This window comes from Apodemus sylvaticus, chromosome 1, assembly GCF_947179515.1.
Source record: "Apodemus sylvaticus chromosome 1, mApoSyl1.1, whole genome shotgun sequence".
Lineage (NCBI taxonomy): Eukaryota > Metazoa > Chordata > Mammalia > Rodentia > Muridae > Apodemus > Apodemus sylvaticus.
The window spans coordinates 24,522,712-24,543,459 of NC_067472.1; the positions used below are offsets into that span (position 1 = coordinate 24,522,712).

Consider the following 20,748-nt stretch of genomic DNA (forward strand, 5'->3'; position numbering starts at 1 on the left):
TTCTAAACTGGTTTTAACTTAAATCTTGTGGAGTGCAACTGGGGTGGGAAGAGAGCAAGAAGCAAGGTAAACTTCCATAATCTGTTATTAGACAGACCGTGGGACACTTAATGATGCGCAAGAAGGACTGGAAAGGTCACCTGAATAAAAGATTATTTACATAGTAACATTTTAGAAGCAGTAAAATCACATTCGGTTTAAGAGATATGAGAAACTTAATAAGTCATAAATCTGTCTGTTTTCAGCATCATAAATCTCAAGGATTGTAAATCCTTCTGTGGGACACACCCACTCCCCAATCCACATATTCTTGGGAGCCAGCAAAATGGCTGGGCAGGTAAAGCAGAGTACCACCAATCCTAAGGCCTGAACTGACTGACTCTCTCTCTCTCTCTCTCTCTCCCTCCCTCCCTCCCTCCCTCCCTCCCTCCCTCCCCCCCCCCCCTCTCTCACTCACACACACACACACACACACACACACACAAATAGATTATTAAAATTTAAATTATTAAAAACACTTGGTACAGAGAGATTTGGAAATGATTTTCTATTATGCAGATGTGTTTTGGAAAACATGGAATCCAGGCCTTCACATGTTTTGCTTCATAATTTCGTTGTGTTTGGTTTGGGGGTGCTGGGAATGGAACCAGAGCCTGGCCCATGCTGAACTCATAGTGGAAGACAGAGGTTCCGGATGGGTTGCAGTTTATCAGCATCAAGCTTCTGGGGTTCTGCTCTGGTCGCCTACTTTTTTTCTAGTAAGAGGTCTGGCTTCCTTCTTCCTTTTTCCTTCTACTCTGATTGCCTGCTTCTCTCTCTTCTCCTAAACTGGGCGAAGGACTGCTCTTTTCTTACTTTATTGTGTGGATGACTTTGTTTCCAACTTAAAAAATATATGATTTTCCTGTCTGCCTTGTCTATGTCCCACAGAGCAAGGGCTCTGGGTCCTTATCTTTGTGGTGGGTGGATGTACACCCATTTGGTGCCAGGCAGGGTCTGGGCCTTCATGGGTCTCCTGAAATGTTGGTTGCATATGAGGGGTGGGCTGAGGCCCAGCTCAGCAGGGTGTAAGTTGTAACTTTTTTTGGTAAAATGATGTTGGGTAATGCTTTGCCATCCCTGAGCTTCAGCTTCTAGGGTAAGGGAGAATACCAGCTTGCTTGGAGATCTTGTTACAATATAGTGTGGTGAGTAGGTCTGTGGTACATCCTGATATTTTATATCTAGACAGTTTCCCAGGAGAAGCCAGCATCGCCAGTTTCCAAATTACAAAGGACTGAGTAGCATGGTTGGCTCTGTTGTGAGTAGAGTTGTTTTAAAATCTGAAGAAAAGCACAAACTATGTAATTTCTAAACATCTGTCAGATCATTGGACTGCTGGGTGATGACAGGAAATTTCCATCATATAAATATTCCTAAAATTGACAGTGGCTTTATTGCGCCTACATTTTTGACTTTGACAAGTTAAAAATACTAAATAAGTGTCTGGGACAGCATGTGAGTTAGCACTTGCTCCTCGTCTGAAACACTGGGATGCTTCCTTGTTGAAGACTAGGCTTATGCTAATGAGGAAGCTGAGACAGAGAGACATGTGATCTCCCGAGTATAAATATAAGTACACAGTCAGGCAAGCTGTTGATGAATCTATCAGAGGAGGCGTTCTCAGTTGTCTCCCTAGTTCTCCAGAAGGTAAGAGTCCTCTGTAGAGAGGGCTGCTAATAAACTCTGAAGGAGTCTTTTTGAAAATGTGGTTCCTTCCTTCCTTCCTTCCTTCCTTCCTTCCTTCCTTCCTTCCTTCCTTCCTTCCTTCCTTCCTTCCTTCCTTCCTTCCTTCCTCTTCAGAAAGGCATTGTATTTGATATACAGCATTGCTAGTTGGGACATTTTTAGCTACCCTGATTCTGTGTACAAATGTCTAAAAGAAGCTAGCTGCACTGGTGTTAATGTGTAACTGGAGAGTAAGTTTGTCTCTTCTTTTCTCAGCTGCACAAGGGATATGAATTAGGTAGAGAGAGCTTCAGTGTCCAGATGCTTATAGCCATGTCTGGGATGGACTCCAGTCACTTCATAGTGTTTTCTGGGCCTGAAACTGTCAGGCTCCTGGAATTCTGCCTCCCTGCTTCCTGCTTTTCTGTTTTACTAGTGTGTGGAGGTTGAAATACGATCTTGCTACATTACCTAGGCTGCCCTCTAACTTGTTCATCCTGCTTTGGCCTCCTGGTTATTAGAGTTACAAGTGCCTCGCACAGTCTAAACATTTTTATCCTACAGAATTTAAATGTGATTAGAGGAAACTGAAAACCTTCAGGAAGTACCATATGTGTTGCTCATAGTTGAATCAACTATCTTTCTATAATGAGGTGGGGTTTTGTTTTAATTTTTGAGACAGGACACCATTCAGGTTGATTCCAAACAGAGCTCCTGATGTATTGAGAATGGCCTGTGTCCACATCCTGAGAGCTGGCCTTACAGCCTTAAATGATCCTCAGCTGCTTCTGATGGTTTTTAACCCCCCCCCCCCCAGAGAATTAAACAGTGTGTACTATCAAAGTGAGCTAGATCTAGTCTGTGCTGTGCACTAGAAGGAAGTCATCACCACCATATTTCAAATCACTTGTAATCCTTGCATCTCCTAAAGAGAACACCCTGGGCAAGTTAATAGCAGAAGCTGCAGTAAATGACGGTAGTGGAAGTAAAAACCCTTTAGGTTTAGCTTTCACCTAAAGAAAAGCTTCATTAGCAGCCTGCCCTCTCCCTGTGGTGAGACCTTGCTGGGCCGGCGAGGAACATTGTGTGCTGCACACTGCACTGTTTATTACTACATTTACTAGTTTGTTTTGTGACCAGTGTCTTTCTATGTGACCAGCTAGCCCAGAACTCCCTATGTAGACCAGACTAGCCTCAAAGTCACAGAGATCTGCATGTCCGTGCTTCCAAGTGCTAGGATTAAAGGAGTGCATGACCATGCCCCTTTCCCTTCCGTTTTTCCCCTCCCTTCCTTCCTTCTTCCCCCTCTCCTTTACTTTTTCTTTGGAGGAAGGTTATTTGGTAGCATATGGTATCTAGTTGGAGTATTCTCCCCCCCCCCCCTTATATGTCTTTTCTCCTTTTTTTGATATACAGTCTTTCTACCACTAGATTGGTATTTGGTTCTTCCCACCCACCCCAGTGTTGGGCACTGAGACCTGGGCAGAGGGTGGAAGACACTTAGTTAAGCTGCACTGTAACAGTTGAAATGCTTTTGTTTGTTTAGGCTTTTTGAGATTGGGTGGTGAGTGGGGATGAGGGTAAGAGGCAGAGAGGAGGAGGGCTTGGGACATAGTGTGCAGGCTTGGGACATAGTGTGTGCTGTGAGGGCTGAAGAGTGTCTTGGTGTCTAACCACTGCAGATCTTTTGAACCTCCTCCTCAGCCCTGCAGTTTGGCATTATAGGTGTATACCGCCACTCCTGGCTGGAAAGTAACATTACTAAATGGTGATTCTATATTGAAACAATGTACTGAAGGCATTTGCTACTTTTAAACTAATTTGTCTTTTGAGAATTAAGTTACTCAGACTTGTTACCAAAAACGTCTGTGTGCCTTTATTTGGAGTCTTAAACACACCATCTTTTTTTCCTGAGGTATGTGTTTTGTAACAAACACTGAGCTTTAGACTTTGCATTCAGATATTCATCTTTCTTGTTAATTCTTGCATTATGGCTGCTGATGTAGGAAATAGTTGTAAGTAATGGTATTTCACTGAGGCATGGTGGAACATGTTGGAGTCCCAGCACTTGGGAGGTAGACCAATGGATCAGGAATTTAGTATCATCATCAGCTGTATATTCTAGTATAAGGCCAGCCTGGGTTACAGGAAACCCTGTAAAAACTCACACCTACAACTCCATTGCCAAACAGGTGTCTCATTTCCAAATTACTCCCTGCTTCTCTCTCTCTCTCTCTCTCTCTCTCTCTCTCTCTCTCTCTCTCTCTCTCTCTCTCTCTCTCTCTTTCTGTGTGTGTGTGTGTGTGAGCTAGAGGTTGATGTGGGGTATGTTCTTTAGTCATGGCCCACCTTACTTTATTTGTTTTATTTGTTTCTATGTGAGAAGGGTAAGTGTGAGCTATGGTGCACATGTAGAGTCAGAGGCCGCTTGCAGGGGTTGGTATTCTCCTTGGGTTCAGGGGTTGAACCTTAGGTTGGTTTGGTGGCAAGCACTCTTATCTGCTGAACTATCTCACCAGCTTACCCTAACTTATTTATTGAGGCAGGGTCTCTCAGTCAAACCCAGAGCTCCCCATATGATTAGTCTTGCTGGCCAGCTTGCTTTGGAGATCTACCGGCTCCACCTTAGAGCCTGGAATTAAGGCGGCACTCCCTTGCCTACCTGCATTTATCTGGGCTCTGAGGATGCGAACTCAGGTCCTCAAGCTTATACAGAGAGTGCTGAATCACAGCCGTCCCTAGACCCTGGTCTTGAGGTGTTAATACCGCGTTTTGTCCAGAATAATACTTGCTGGTCAAGCTCTAGGAGCCGGCTTGTCTCTGCACCCCCAGGACTGGGGTTAGAGTGAACTGAAGCACCCAGCTCTTACGTTGGTCTCAGGGATCTGAACTCAGTTTCTCATGCTTGTATGGTAGGCATTTTATAGACCAAGGCATCTCCCTGGACCCAGTTTTGTATTTTACATTAAAAACTTGTTTTTATTTATCTCTATGGGTGTTTTGTGTATATAGATATGTGTGTAGCACACACATGCCTGGTTCCTGCAGAGGCCAGAAGAAGGCATTGGATCCCCTGGGACTAGAATTATAATAGTTGTGAGCTACTATGTGGGTGCTGGGAATTGAACCCTCAGACCTTCTAGAAGAGCAGCCAGTGCCGGGCGGTGATGGTGCACACCTTTAATCCCAGCACTTGGGAGGCAGAGGCAGGCGGATTTCTGAGTTCGAGGCCAGCCTGGTCTACAGAGTGAGTTCCAGGACAGCCAGGGCTACCCAGAGAAACCCTGTCTCGAGAAAAAAGAAAAAAAAAGAAGAGTAGCCAGTGCTCTTGTGTGCTGAGCCATCTCTCCAGCCTTTACTTTATTTTTTAAATAAAACATTTGCATTCTAAACAGGACAGTGCCATTTTAGCATTGCCTATATAAAGCATGATATGACTGAAACTTTTTGTTTTATATATATGCTTTGTCTGCATGTTGTATATGCCGCACTTGTGTGCCTGGTGTCTAGGGAAGCCAGAAGAGGACATATCATTCAAAACTGGGATTACAGATGTTTGTGAGCCACTTGGTGATCTGGGAACTAAACCTGAGCCCTCACGCTCTTAACCACGGAGCCTAAGGTTGATCCTTGACTGTTCTTCCACTGTAACTGATGAAGTGAGGGAAGCAGACCTGGCTGGTTCTCTCTGGTAGACCCGTCATTTCCCGTGTCACTAGTCCTGCCAGCCAGCTTGATCTGGGCATCTCCAGGCTCCAGCTTTGCAGGCTGGAATTACAGGTGAGCCACGTCCCCCACCCGACATTTCTGTGGGTTCTGAGGATCTGCACCGGGGTTCTCATGCTTACGTGGCAAGGGTGTGGCCATCGAGTCATCTCCCAAACCCATGTCTTGAGGTTTTAACACACTATTTTATCTGAATAATTGCACGCCCACTTATGCTCCCTATGGTTTATCTTTAGGTCTGGCTATTGGTCAGTTATTTGTTTTTTATTGTCATAGTGTGGGTTATCTAGCCCAGGGCCTTATGCATATTAGGCCAGTGTTCTACCTCTGAGGTATGTGAGAAGCCCTGGCTGTCAGTCTAAGTGAGAAGCCAGGGTACTAGCATAGGTTCATTTCTTCTCTGTAGTTTCAGATGTGTTTCGACTTTACCTGTTTCAAATGTGAACTAGCCAATATTTGAGTTTTAATGTTTTGTCTGTTAATCAGTTAGACAAAAATACTATCTATCCTACTTAAAAGCAAGCAAGCAAACAAACAAAACAGAAACCAAACTATGCAAAACCCCCAATCTGGAATTTCTTCATTGTACCAACCCCAGCAAGCACCCTGTAGGGTCCCATTTGCTGGTGCTTCTTTTTTTCTATCACTGTCTCAAGCCTCCCTGGAGAAGAAAGGGAAGACCTGCCTGAGGAAGTCCCTGGAAAGAGGAGGTGTCTAGGTGTCCCCAGTCCTGACAGCGCTTTAGCACATTATGAAAATCAATTGAGGTCTGCGTGGCTTTGGTTGCTTTCATAACGTAGCTTGTTTGTCTTGTTTTGAAATACTTCACAGCATTGTTCTTCTCGGAGGCTATCCCATATGATCTGAGCATGCGTGTGTGCTCCTGATCAGTCTATCATGGAACACATCAGACTGAGCAATTTGGCTGATTCAGTAAAGATTCTTACGTAACTGCTCACTGCACTCTTTAGCAGACACCTTTGGAATCTGTAAGAAAGTAGTTATTGGTAATTAAAACCCAATTGTAGGTCATCCTGTGACCAGATCATCCTGTGTCGAGTCCCTCTGAAGTGCTCATCTAGATACAAAAGTGGCTCCACAGAACAGCACTGTTAATGCTCCTCTGAGAGGTGTGAGGTGGAGAGGGGAGATGGCTACACTCTGTAAGTAGCCTATAAAACATTTCCTTCAGGGTGCAGTGGGGAAGCTTAGTCGTGTGTGTGTGTGTGTGTGTGTGTGTGTGTGTGTGTCTGTGTCAGTGTCTGTGTCTGTATCGCCAGGTCAGCCCTCCCCAGCAGAGGCTGCAGCCAGGTAGGTGTTTATTTTCTGTTTTGGATGATGTTACATTAGCTTGATGCTCTTCCTCCCTCCCTCCTTCCCTCCCTCCCTCCCTCCTTCCCTCCCTCCCTCCCTCTTTCCCTCCCTTCCTTCTTCCCTTCCTCCCTTCCTCCCTTCCTTCCTCTCTCCCCCCTCCCTCCCTCTCTCCCTCCCTCCCATTTCTCCTTCCCCTTCTCCTCCTTTTTGGTTTGGTTTTTTGACCTGGGGTTTCTCTGTGTAGCTCTGATGGTTCTGGAACTCACTTCTGTTCTGGTTCTGCACACCAGGCTGGCCTCAAACTCTGACATCTGCCTGCCTCTGCCTCTTGAGGGCTGGGATGTGCCACCGCCTCTGTGTTTCTTTCTTCCTTTATTCATTCTTTTTATCTCCCTCCTTCCCTCTCTCCTTCTCTCTCTCCCTCCTTTTCTTTTCTTGAGCAGTTACTATATGACAAATATCCTTTTCTTTCCAGATTCCCAAAACAGACTTATAGCACAATGAATAATCCTGCCATCCAGAGAATAGAAGACCACATTGTCAAGTCTCCTGAAGACAAACGGGAATATCGTGGACTAGAGCTGGCCAATGGCATCAAAGTGCTCCTCGTCAGCGATCCTACCACGGACAAGTCGTCAGCGGCCCTCGATGTGCACATAGGTACGGCATAGGGCGATGCAGCGTAGGCTGCAGGCGATGCAGTGGTGAGAGCGAGTGGAGATGGTGCTGTGAGTAGAAGAACCCGAGAGTTAGCACAGTTTCATTTTTTTTCCTTATTATTTTTATTATTTTTGCTGTTTTGATTTTGGTTTTGAGATAGGGTCTTACTCTGTAGCCCAAGCAACCTAAAATTCACTGTGTTGCCCGTGGTGGCCTCAAATTTGCCATGATCCTCCTGCTTCTCAAATGCTGGGATTATAGGCATAAGCCACCATGCTTGCTTTGGTGTTTGAGATAGGGTCTCACTGTTAACCCAGGTTGGCCTGGAGCACATCTAATAGGGTCCTGCAAGCTTAGGTTGTAGCAGCAAAGGAATCCATTTCCTTCTTTAAGCCAGTTCTTATTTTCTCTGGTATATTTAATTTGTTATATTATAGATTCTTGAGTATACATTTCTTGTGTATGTCACTTTAGCCGTATTTATTATCTCCTACACATATATGCTTAATGGGAAAATATGTGATTTTAATAGTGTGGGTTTTTTTTTTTTTTTAAGTAAAAGCTTTAATTTAGTGACATTTTAGTATTGGGGAAATAAGGTAATACTGAGCAAATAACTACTGGTTACCTTAATGAAGTGTTTTGCAAACATTTAATTTAGCTTTTTCTTTGTGTTTGATTTTGTTTTGTTTTTCTGATAAGGTCTTTGTTGTGTAGCCCTGGCTGTCCCAGAACTCATTATGTAGCCCAGTCTGCAAATACCTAATTTGTATTCAAAGTATAAAGATAGGAATATATAACAGACATAACCAAGGCAAAAGAAGTAAAATATTCTGCTTAAAATGTCACAGCTTTACTGGGTATAATGGTACACTAGCAACTGGGAGCTGGAGGCAGAAGGCTTACTGCAAGTTGAAGACCAGCATGGGCCCATAGAAAGATTGTATCTCAAAACAGTAGCAAATAGAAAATTAGAAATAAGAAACCTTTGTAACTGCTCAAACCAGGCTCCCAAGGGACGTCACACAATTGGCCCATATTGCCCCTAAGTGATGTCCAGGTGGGAACTAAAGTCTAGGTCTTCTTGTTTACTTTCTGAATAATGGCATTTCAAATTTCAGAGTACCCTCATTTAACTCCTTCTCTGTGGTGTCACATCAAGAAATTCATTCTTTCTTTCTTTCTTTCTTTCTTTCTTTCTTTCTTTCTTTCTTTCTTTCTTTCTTTCTTTCTTTCTTTCTTTCTTTTATTTTTGAGACAGGGTTTCTCAAAAACAGGGACAGAGACAGGGAACTCAGAAATCCACCTGCCTCTGCCTCCCAGAGTGCTGGGATTACATGTGTGTGCCACCACCTCCCGGCACGTCAAGAGCTTCAAACCTCTTATAATTCATCTTCATTTACTAGCCTTTAACACTGAGACATGATTAAGTCTATGTGTGTTTTCTTTTTCAGGTTCACTGTCAGACCCTCCAAATATTCCTGGCTTAAGCCATTTTTGTGAACATATGCTGTTTTTGGGAACCAAGAAATATCCTAAAGAAAATGAATACAGCCAGTTTCTCAGTGAACATGCTGGAAGTTCAAATGCATTTACTAGCGGAGAACACACCAATTATTATTTCGATGTTTCCCATGAACACTTGGAAGGAGCCCTGGACAGGTAATATTGAATTCATTGCAAATTACTGAACCTTGTACAGTTACTAACATTAATAAAAATAGTAATTATTAGCTGGGCGGTGGTGGCGCACGCCTGTAATCCCAGCACTCTGGGAGGCAGAGGCAGGTGGATTTCTGAGTTCGAGGCCAGCCTGGTCTACAGAGTAAGTTCCAGGACAGCCAGGGCTATACAGAGAAACCCTGTCTCCAAAAAACCAAATCCAAAAAAACCAAAAAAAAAAAAAATAGTAATTATTGTTTTTATAAAGATGACATCACCGTTTTATAGTTTAACAAAGATATTGTAGGTCTGGTGGTCAGCTGGGTGCAGGCCCTGCCACCACGCTTGTTGACCTGAGTCTGCTCTAGGATTCACATAATGGAAGGGAAAAAAATGAGCCTGGCAAGTAGATCTCTGGCTGCCCTGTGCACTCCCCTCTCCTCCACTCTGCCCAAGATAATCCATAAAGTAGTTTTTCTTTTAAAAGAAAAGATGTTTTGCAGGCAGGCGTGTGAATGCCTCTAATTGCCACACTCTGTAAGTAGAGGTGGATGGAAACCCTTGAGTTCCAGGCTTGCCAGGACTACACAGTGAGACCCTGACTTTAAACTATACATATATGCTAGGTGGTGATGGCACACACCTTTAATTCTAGCACTTGGGAGGCAGAGGCAGGTGGATCTCTGTGAGTCTGAGGCCAGCCTGGTCTACAGAGTAAGTTGCAGGACAGCCAGGACTACACAGAGAAACCCTGTCTCAAAAAATCAAAATAATAATATAAAAACCACCACAACAACAAATAAGTAAATAAACACACACACACACACACACACACACACACACACACACACACGCACAGGCATGCACACGCGCGCACATTTTAACCAGTGCACCTTCCCACCCTGCACTATGTTTTATAAAACAGAAAAGGTAATGAGAGATGTCACATATTTACTTCATGGTAGAAGGAAAATAATGACACAACTGTAAACTGGCCTTCAGGCCTATAAAATATTATATTGACTTATAAAATCCTCACTAGCTTTCTCAGTCTAACTGGACTCACATCTTTAACACATGGTAAAGAACCTATGACAGGGCCTGGAGAGGTGGCCCGGCAGCGAGAACACTTGTTGCTTTTGTAAAGATCTGGATTTGGTTCCCACCACCCACTTGGTAGCTCATAACTATAACTTTAGTTCCAGCAGATCTGATGCCCTCTTCTCCCCGCTTCTGGTATCAGACACATAATGTGGTGCACATACATACATGCAGGTACAACACTCATAAACATTTTAAAATGAAATTGAAAATTAAAAAAAATATTAATTTGGGACAGTGTCACAGATCTCTTTAAAACATACTTGAGTGTTCTAGAATGCTGTATCTTAGATATTCTCTTTCTCTTGAATTTCATACTTCTCAATGATACTTAGTGAATATAGAATTAAAAACAAAACAAAGCAAAATTGTGTGCACTGGCATGTGGGTGCCAATAGTTTGTGTTATATGTCTGTGTGCAGGCATGTGGATGCCACAGCGTACATGTCAAGGTTAGATGACAACCTTGCATGGCTCTCCTTGACTTCACCATTTGATAGTCTCTTGTCAGTTACCACCACAGACCACACAAGGCTGGCGGTCTGCCTGCTGTCACCTGAGGAGTGCTGGGATTACAGACACCTGGTGCCGCTGTCTGGCTTTATGTAGGCTCTGGGGATCCCAGTTCAAGACTTTACCTCGCATTGGAAAGCCCTTAATTCACTGGGCCACCTCCCCTGCTCAGAAACACACCATCTCCTGCGGTTTCAACTTTAAGGGTGTCTTGAGAGTAGTTGATGGACCTGGCTCGGTTGGGACAGCAAGATTTCTTTTATTTAAAATGTAAATTACTTGGAGGTCCGGTGTGTATGCTTTGAGGTCATGCACATGCCACAGATGCACATAGAATTCAGAGGACAGCTTGGAAGAGTCCCTTATCTCCTTCTACTGTGTGGATCCTGGGGCTTGAACTCAGGTCTTCAGACTTGGTGACAGGCACCTTTACTTCTGATTTATGTATATACATGTATGTACACTGGAAGAGGGCGTCAGATTCCATGGGCCTACAGTTATAGATGGTTGCGAGCCACCATGTGAACTCGGGACTTCTGGAAGAGTAGTCCTATGGAATCAAGAAAGGTATACTAGGTGCTTATGTTAGAGTTACATACCATGTTATTTGTTGAGTTGATGCTTATTAAAAATTCATAGACTGTTTAGTATTTCATGAGAGCTCGTAATCATGACTTAGTCAGACTGCTGTGGCATGCCTGAGCTTTTTCATTGAACTGTGTTTTCCTACTAATTAAAGTTTTCCTAAAATTCAAATCACACCTTTTAAAATTCAAGTCACTTAATTTGTCTGTCCTGAGGTGCCTGAGTTTTAATGAGAGTCCACTGCAGGCTGTATATTTATGTTATATGTATGTAAATGTGTGTGTGTGTGAGAGAGAGATGTGTGGTGTGTGTAATATGTGTATAAGGGTATGTGTTAGTATGTAAATGTATATGTGACAGGAATTTCTGACTGTAATGTGTGTGTTTAGTGTGTAAATATGTGTGATATATATGTGATTGTGATGTGTGATTGTGTGTGATTGTATGTTTGAGTATGTGTGTGAGCATGTGTGAGTGTGCATTGTTGGGGGGTAGAGTGTGTGCCTTGATGCATATACAGAGGAGGGTGGACAACTTTTTTTTAAGATTTATTGTATGTATATGAGTACACTAGCTGTTTCCAGACACACCAGAAGAGCGCATCAGACCCCTTTACAGATGGTTGTGAACCACCATGTGGGAATTGAACTCAGGACCTCTGCAAGAACAGTCAGTGCTCTTAACTGCTGAGCCATCTCTCCAGCCCCCAGAACAGCTTTTAGGATTTGTTTTTTTCTTCTTACTGTGGTTTCCTGATAACAAACTTAGATTGTTAGGCTTACAAGGCAAGTTCTTACCTGCTGAGCCGTTTCACTGGCTTCACACATAAAATTTGACAAAGAATTATCAACTGCTTTTTCTTCTTTTGAGGAAACTTAATTTCATAGATATGTTAAACTGCAAAAAGATTTATTTATATTTATTTATTATGATTACACTCTTGCTGTCTTCAGATACTCCCGAAGAGGGCATCAGATCCCATTACAAATGGTTGTGAGCCATCATGTGGTTGCTGGGAATTGAACTCAGAACCTCTGGAAGAGCAGTCAGTTGCTCTTAACTGCTGAACTATCTATCTGTCTAATTCCTCAAACTGCTAATCTTAAGTAGACTACAGCTGTCTCTTAAGGTCAGTTTTGATCTTTTGATGTTAATATATTGATATTTTCACAAATTTTAGCATCTCTGGAGAGATCGACACCTGGATTTACATATGCCCAATACTGTACGTTTTTTCTCTTGCTTAGTAGTTCTTTTATTTATTTTTCACAGAACAATGGTACTCCTTGCCCCAACAACCCCACTAAAGTGAGACGAGCTTTCACTATATCCTTGGCTATCCTAGAATTCACTGTAAAAATCAGGCTAGCCTCTAACTCAGAGTCTGCCTCCTGAGTGCTGGGATTGGAGGTGTGTATTACTGCACCCTGCCCTGATTTTTTTATTTCTTGGTCTTATGCATTCTAGCAAGCATTGTATCCCTGAACTGTATCCTCAACCCTCATTTCTTCAGATCTTAGGTAATTCATGTTAAAGTTTCAAAAATATTTCAAAAGCTATTATTTTAAAGTCACAGTTCTCAAGTTAGTAATTCTGCTTTATGTCTTTAGGTTTGCCCAGTTTTTCCTGTGCCCCTTGTTTGATGCAAGTTGTAAAGACAGAGAGGTGAACGCTGTCGATTCAGAGCATGAGAAGAACGTGATGAACGATGCCTGGAGACTCTTCCAGCTGGAAAAAGCTACGGGGAATCCCAAACACCCCTTCAGCAAATTTGGGACAGGTTTGTCAGCTTTGGGCGGGTGTCAGCTGCTGTGCTCCTTGATCTCATTGAATCCTGTGGTTTCCTGCACAGAATTCTCATAATTTCTTGTTCCAGCTTCAATCCTATTCAAGTAGGAGTCCACGTGTTCAGGAGTGGAGCAGTTAGGAGCCGTGTGTGCTCACTGCCTGGGGCTTCACACATGCTTTGCAGGCTAAGCAAGACCCTGACACTTGGTCCTTGTGTTTTGAACCTGGCTTTCGCCCTGGAACCCACGCTAGCCTCAGACTTCAGATCCTCTGGCTCTAGCTGCCCTGCTGCTGGAGTTACGAGCAGTTAACCAGAAAGGTTATCGCGCTTTTAAAAATACTTTAGTTACTATAAAATATAAAACAACGATAATATATTGTATAGTATACTTATACATTTGTTTATTTTCTAAATTAATGTCTTTGAGTTTAGACACTATTTCCTAGACACACAATAGATTCAGAGAAACTAATCTGTAGAATTAGTTGTCTGTAGAAGTCACAATTAGAGAGGTAGGCATAGTGGTTTCCTAATTGTACTCTTAGAGAAATCTTTTTTCCTTCTCTTCCCCAGTCTTTCCCTTCTTTTCTTTCTTTTCCTTTTCCTTTTCCTTTTCCTTTTCCTTTCTCTCCCCCCCCCCCCTTTCCTGAAGGGGTCTTTTGTATCTCACTAGGTTTTATCACACTATGTGGAGGATGGGAGACCTTGAACTCCTGACCCGCCTGCCCTTACCTCCCAAGTGCTAGGATTACAGGCATGACCACATTATTTCTTTTTAAATCCGAATCCCTGGTAGGTATCCATATGACTTTTCTTCTTTTTTCCATACATATCCTTGGTTTTAGTCCTATAGCTTCTTAAATTGGAAGCCCTGTCTGCGGAAACTCAAGTGGGAGCAGTTGAGTGTTTTCACAAGCAGTCTGGGAGCAGGAAAGGAGAAATTGCAGTTGTGGCTGTTCCCAAGTGATTGATTTCTCCGGCTGTAACCCCTTAAATACTGAGAGCAACTGGGTGTAGTCTCCTGGGAAGAAGATGAAGCAGAAGTCAGCAGTGGGCGACTCTGTTTGACACTTAGGTGGGGGCAGGAACAGGTGGGAGGACTGTGGGCGGGGCTGCGCTTCTGCTGTGAGCTGCCTGAGTTCTTAATTGTTGTGTGCTCTCAATTATTATGTAATCTTACCTAACAGGTTCCAAGATCATAAATGGGGCCACGTTTACTTTGTCTGTCAGTTGTCAAGTTATTTTTTAGCTTCTCAATATGTGAAGGATATTGTCTGCACTAGCAGGGTTAAAGTTGAGGTGAGGAAGTCAGGCAAACCCAGCATTTCCCAGGTGTCAAATCAGGCACAATTTTCCCAGTTCATCATCTGTTTTTTTCTTCTTCCTCCCACCTTGGTTGCTTTTTAATGCAAAGCTTTCCTGCAGTGTTTTCTGTATTTATTGGCTTGTTTTTGTTTAGTGTTTTGACATAGGGTTTTAAAGTCCCATTTTTTTCCCCTCAGCCTCCTGAGTGCTGTGGTTACAGTTGTGTGTTATTCGTGTGGCCCACACTGGCCTTACACTCACAGTCCAGGCTGGCCTCTTGAGTGCTGGGGCTACGGGCATACCCCATATGTGCCCTCCCTTCACCTTAATTTGATGAGGTTGCTTGTTCTCTGCCTCGGAGGTGTGAGAACTCTGTGCACGTGTCAGGCGCACGCTCACTGTCACTACGCTGTGAACGTACGCCATGGGTTGCCTTTTTGCTTTGCTGGTTTCTTTTGACCTTCTATGTAAAGGTTTGTTAGTTTCATGTAGTTCCATTTATTTTGCTCATGTAGCTTGAATCTGTGATAATAGTATCAAAGTCACGGCCATGGCCAATAGCAAGAAAATTTTCTCTGTGTTGTTTTCTAGAAGTCTTATGTTAAGTCTTTGTCCATTTTGATTTTAACTCTTTGGTATTCACACAAAATGGCAGGTATTGGATCAGATTAAAATTTTTTTTTAAGATTATTGAATGCTTATGATGGTCTACTCTGTAATTGCTGTATTTGGAACATGGAAGCCAAAGGATCAGGAATTCAAACAAAGTTATCCTCAGCTACATAGAGTTTAAGGTAGCCTGGGCCACATGCTACCCTATCACAGACAAAGGTAGGGACCCGCCATGATGTGGGGATGGAGTCTGTAATCCCACGGATGAGAGCGCTCCCTTTCCTGGCCACTCCGTGCTCCATTGAATTCTTTACAAAGTTCAGTGGAAATACTCAGTGACGTGTCAGTCATGATCTGTGACCTAAAACATTGACTACAGCAGCATCTGCTCCCGCCACCTGGGCCAGTCCCTACGCATGCGGAGCTCTGCTGACGCCCGCTGGCTTTCTTCCCCTGGCCTTTAACACGACCACGTTATGATTGTGATGTTCCTCCACTGGGGATGTGGTGGTTCTTTGTCTGTCTGTGAAATAGTCAGTATTGATCCTCACTATCTTCCCTTCCTACTCAGGGTTTTTTTTTTTAGTTCTGTTATTGTCTATTGATTAGCTTGTAGGTGCAATTCTCCTTTTCTACTATTTGGTGGGCCAGCAGTACAGTCATTGTACGAAAATCAGGACAAACTCTTGATTAATTGTATTCATTTACCAATTTTCAAAACAGTGTGTTGATTTCCTGCCATCCTTCAGAGAGAACTAATTTGTTTTTTGAATATCATGATACACTTGGGGATATAGAAATACTCGACATCATTACTATTTCCTAAGCTTTTCCATTTATATATATTTTTATGTAACAAAACAAAATATATATGATGTATAAAATACTCTCTCTATATGTTTGTTTGTTTTGATTTGTTTTTCAAAATAGGGTTTCTCTGTGTAGTCCTGTCTTAGAACTCTCTCTATAGACAAGACAAGACTGACCTCAAACTCTGAGATCCTCCTGCTTCTGCTTCCCAAGTGCTGTGATTAAAGGTGTGTGTCACTACTACCCTGCCAAAATTATTTATTTATTAATCTATTTTTTCTTTGTTTTTATGATGCTGGGTATAGAACTCAGAGCCACATGCCTATTCAACAAGTAATACACCATTGGGCCATGCTCTTCCCCCCTGCTTTTCTTTTGGGAATGGATAGCTATGGAAAGCTAGAAATTTTACTAAAGAACAAGAACTGAATCAGGTGTAGAGGCGCTTCATGCTGCACTTGGGAAGCTTCTCCTGAAGTCCTCTTTTTATAACACACATCTTTTTCTTTTTTTTTCTCCTTCCCTTTCTCCCTCTTGCTCCGGCCCTGCTTGCTCTAAGCCCAAGGAGATCAGAAAAGGGTATCAACTCCCCTGAGACTGGAGCTATAGATGATTATGAGCCACCATGTTGGTCTGGGGACTGAACCTAGGTCTGACATCCTTGCCAGCCCAAGAAGGGGCTTTTAAAAAATCAAAAATCTTCCAACTAACTGTAGCTAATATTAGCATTAGCACAGTGTTCTGAACCCTGGGTCTTCAGGGTCCTGAGGACTATCATGGTTGTGCTTGCCCGTTTGGTCTTTGCCTGAGCACCCTTGTTGTTATACAGGTAGATAGAGATGTACCTATAGTCTCCTTCATTTTTATTACTGATTTTTTTAAAAGAATTTTTATTTTATTTTATTTTTTTTTATTTATTTTTTTGGTTTTTTGGATTTGGTTTTTTCGAGACGGGGTTTCTCTGTATAGCCCTGGCTGTCCTGGAACTCACTCTGTAGACCAGGCTGGCCTCGAACTCAGAAATCCGCCTGCCTCTGCCTCCCAGAGTGCTGGGATTACAGGCGTGCGCCACCACTGCCCGGCTTTTTTTTTTTAAAGATTTATTTGTTTTTTGTATATGAGTACACTGTAGCTCACCAGACACACCAGAATAGGGCATCTGATTCCATTACAGATGATTGTGAGCCATCTGTGGTTGCTGGGAATTGAACTCAGGACTTCTTGAAGAGCAGTCAGTGCTCTTAACCACTGAGCCTCCTCTCTAGCCCTTTATTACTGATTTTTACTTATTTTCATGTATATAGGTATTTTACTCTCATGCTTGTCTGTATACCACATGTGTGCCCGGTGCCCACAGAGACCAGAAGAGGGTGTCAGATTTCCTCAGACTAGGGTTACAGACAGCTGAGTTGCCATGTGGGGGCTGGGAATTGAGCCCAAATCCTGGAAGAGGATGTTCTTAACACGCCCCCCCCCCCCAGCCACCTCTCCAGCCCCAAGATACCTATAGTTTTTAAGACAAATTTCTAAAACATCACACTGATTCCTTCTCACAGTAAAAGGCATACATTGCCGGCCTCAAAATCTATAGAGAACTCAGTTTTATTTTCTTGAAAATTAGCATTTGGATTACTAGTACTGCTTATATGTTTTGTTTGTTTTTTTGTCTTCAATACAATTTCAAATAGTTGTTACAATGAAAATATTCAAACATCAGTACTAAGTTTGTATACTTTTTTGATTAAATAAAACTTAAAATGACTGGGTTTTTTGTTTGTTTGTTTGTTTTTTGTTTTTTTGGGTTTTTTTTGGATTTGGTTTTTTCGAGACAGGGTTTCTCTGTATAGCCCTGGCTATCTTGGAACTCACTCTGTAGACCAGGCTGGCCTTGAACTCAGAAGTCTGCCTGCCTCTGCCCAGAGTGCTGGGATTACAGGCATGCGACACCACCACCTGTCTTAAAGTGACTGCTAAAATAAAATACACAGTGTATTTAATGGATTTTACAACTTTAGGACTTTTTTCACTTATGGTCACATTCTTTTTCTTGTGTTGCTGAGGATGTGCTGTGGACATGTCAGACAAGTGCATTCCCCACTGAGTTTCATTCCCAGTCCTCCTTTCCCATCTCAAGCTCCCTAACAACCTAAGATGTCAGTGTCACAGTGGGAAAGTGAAGGAGTCAGGCATCGATCCTCACCTTTTACCACTGGGCAAGCGAGTCTCTGAGTCTCCGCATCAGTCACTTGTTGTACAGAAAAAATGAGTGGAGCTATTTTGTTTCACCTGATGGAGGCGAGACAAGAATTCCTCATTGGCACAAATGCCAGCTGAGGCAGGACTCTCCCAGCAGACCTAGGGTGCAAGATGTCCTCAGTCAGAGCTAGGGCTTGCTGTAGTATTGATTGAGGCAGGTAGGATTCTCCATCAGAGGAATGGCAGCATTTTTGTTTTTTTTTTGTTTTTTTTTTTTAATTTGGTTTTTTTTGAGACAGGGTTTCTCTGTGTAGCCCTGGCTGTCCTGGAACTCACTCTGTAGACCAGGCTGGCCTCGAACTCAGAAATTTGCCTGCCTCTGCCTCCCAGAGTGCTGGGATTACAGGCGTGCACCACCACCGCCCAGTGAGCGGCAGCATTTTAATTTGGCACAAGTGACACTGATTTAGGACAGCGTGTGTCGGGAGAATTTGTAGTTGTTTTCTCAGCTCTATTCACATTGCTCTCTAGATGTGGATTTTGGGTAGGAAAAGGGCATCAGAACCATTTATTTAGCGTTTTTCACTATTTTTCTTGCTGTAGTGTTTATTTTTTACCATCTGGAATACATGAAGCTTTTTGTGATATATGCATATTCCAGGATTTCTTCCTCACCTCACTAGCAGTAGTCCCTAATTTACAAGGTCTTTATTTCAGAACATCACTAATTTTGACAAGTAGTTTTACCTTAACTCTCATAAGAAAGCTTATACTGGCATACCACGTATATCACCTCAGAGCTATAAAAATAGTACTGTATCCTATTTTTCCCAATTTAGGTGAAACCCATGAGAATTCATTCACATCACAATTTGAATGTTTCTTCTCAGAATAGTAAATTTGTTCTTTCCTTTCCACAAGTAACTTGGTAAATTCCCTCCAAAGATCCCCTAGTGAGTCTGTCCAGTTAATTTTAGGATGCACAGGGAATTGAGAACCAAAGTGAGTGTGAGTGGAAGCCAGCGGATCTCATATTATCTAAAAATGGTCATAATACCTGTGCCCTGCAGATCCTTTTCCCCATTTGCTGTTCTTTGAGACAGTCTTACTGTTTAACTCAGGTGGACTCCAAGCTCACTATGTAAACCAAGTCTGTAATTCTTCTGCCTCAGCCTCCTAACTTGCAGGATTATAGCATATGCTACCATGTCTAGCCCAAGAAGCAAAGCTTTCATATAGCATTTTTTAGTTATTTATGGAAAAGTGTATTTGAAAATAGTCAGTGGTGTGCTTTTAACCCCAGCACTCAGAGGCAAAGGTAGGCTGACCTCTTGAGTTCAAGGCCAGCTTGTATATTTATTGAGTTCCAGGGCAGCCAGAGCTACATATAGACCCTACTTCAAACAAACAAACAAAATTAATAATCTATTTTTACTGTATTGCTCCGTCCTTTTTATTCGGGTTCACATTCAAACATAGTTGGCCAATGTGTTTTAGTTTCTTAAGTTCATCTTATAGCAATGTCAGTAATAATGCAATTATAAGGTTCACAAATCTTACCTTTTCTAAGAAATACCTTTTCATTCATTTTTAGGAAACAAATATACTTTAGAAACTCGGCCTAACCAAGAAGGCATTGATGTAAGGGAAGAACTCCTGAAATTTCACTCTACGTATTATTCGTCCAATCTGATGGCGATTTGTGTTTTAGGTCGAGGTAAGAACTGCTCAAAAACTTCAGACCATCAGTGAAGTGGTTTGGTTTTTGACTATTTACAAAGTATTAGAAGGATATAGGTATAGGTGTTTATCTGTTCATAGTCTTGAAAATGATCAACACATGGGAATTTGACTTAAACTGTCTTCCAAAAAGAAGCTTAGATGGCTTTAAGTGGAGACCTGAAGAGCATGGGGATTACATTTTCTGAATCTATAAAAGCAGGGAAAGGGTACATGGTGAATAGTACCTGTCTGACCTTATAGCAGTCAAAAATCTGCAAAGGAAAGGAAAACAGACAGCAGGAGAAGGGAAGGAGTGTCTGGGCAGCAAAGGATCCTTTGAGGTGTGACTTGGTGAGGTGCAGCTTGGTGAATGCATGTGCTTCCCTGTCAGACTGTGGGGTTTGTCTTTGCCTGGCTGCCTCTGGACGCAGCTGCTCTACCTCATTGCTGCTGGTAAATGGGACTTTCAGTTGACCGAATCCTTCTGAAGGCAACTTACGTTTATTGTTATTTGAGGTCACACTGTGGCTCATAGGTATCCATTACTCTAGTTCCAGGTGATCTTGACATAATCTTCTTCTTCTTTTTTTTTATTTAAGATTTGTTTATTTATTGTATGTAAGTACAGTGTAGCTGTCTTCAGACACTCCAGAAGAAAGCAGCAGATCTTGTTACAGATGGTTGTGAGCCACCATGTGGTTGCTGGGATTTGAACTCAGGACCTTCGGAAGAGCAGTTGGTGCTCTTAACCACTGAGCCATCTCTCCAGCCCTTGACATAATCTTCTGACTTCCATGGGCACCAGGCATACATGTGGTTCACATACATACATGCAGGCAAATGTTAAAGAAAAAGGAAGCCCCACTGGGGTTTTATGCTTTAATGACAACAGTGCTGGAGCATTCTACCACACGTGGTAGAAGGACTTTACTGTCATTGACACTTCAGGTTGACAAAGCAGTTGCCCGCCCACCGTGCCTAAGTTTTATGTTCCATCAGTACACAGAGATATCCTTTTTTTTTTTCTCGTAACACTTATAATAAAT

At 42.5% G+C, this 20,748-nt stretch overlaps 1 protein-coding gene across 2 annotated transcripts in view; it reads left to right on the forward strand.

The window, feature by feature from the left end:
* Ide (insulin degrading enzyme) overlaps positions 1–20,748 on the forward strand; it is a 96,421-nt gene that overhangs the window by 24,951 nt on the left and 50,722 nt on the right. The window contains exons 2-6 of one of the 2 annotated variants that reach the window (XM_052186655.1): positions 6,462–6,596; positions 7,223–7,407; positions 8,862–9,069; positions 12,879–13,048; positions 19,575–19,697. In XM_052186655.1, coding sequence (XP_052042615.1) covers positions 7,248–7,407; positions 8,862–9,069; positions 12,879–13,048; positions 19,575–19,697 — 661 coding nt within the window. In that variant the 5' untranslated portion in view covers positions 6,462–6,596; positions 7,223–7,247. The remainder of the gene's footprint in view (positions 1–6,461; positions 6,597–7,222; positions 7,408–8,861; positions 9,070–12,878; positions 13,049–19,574; positions 19,698–20,748) is intronic. The other variant, XM_052186654.1, reaches the window with a different exon arrangement.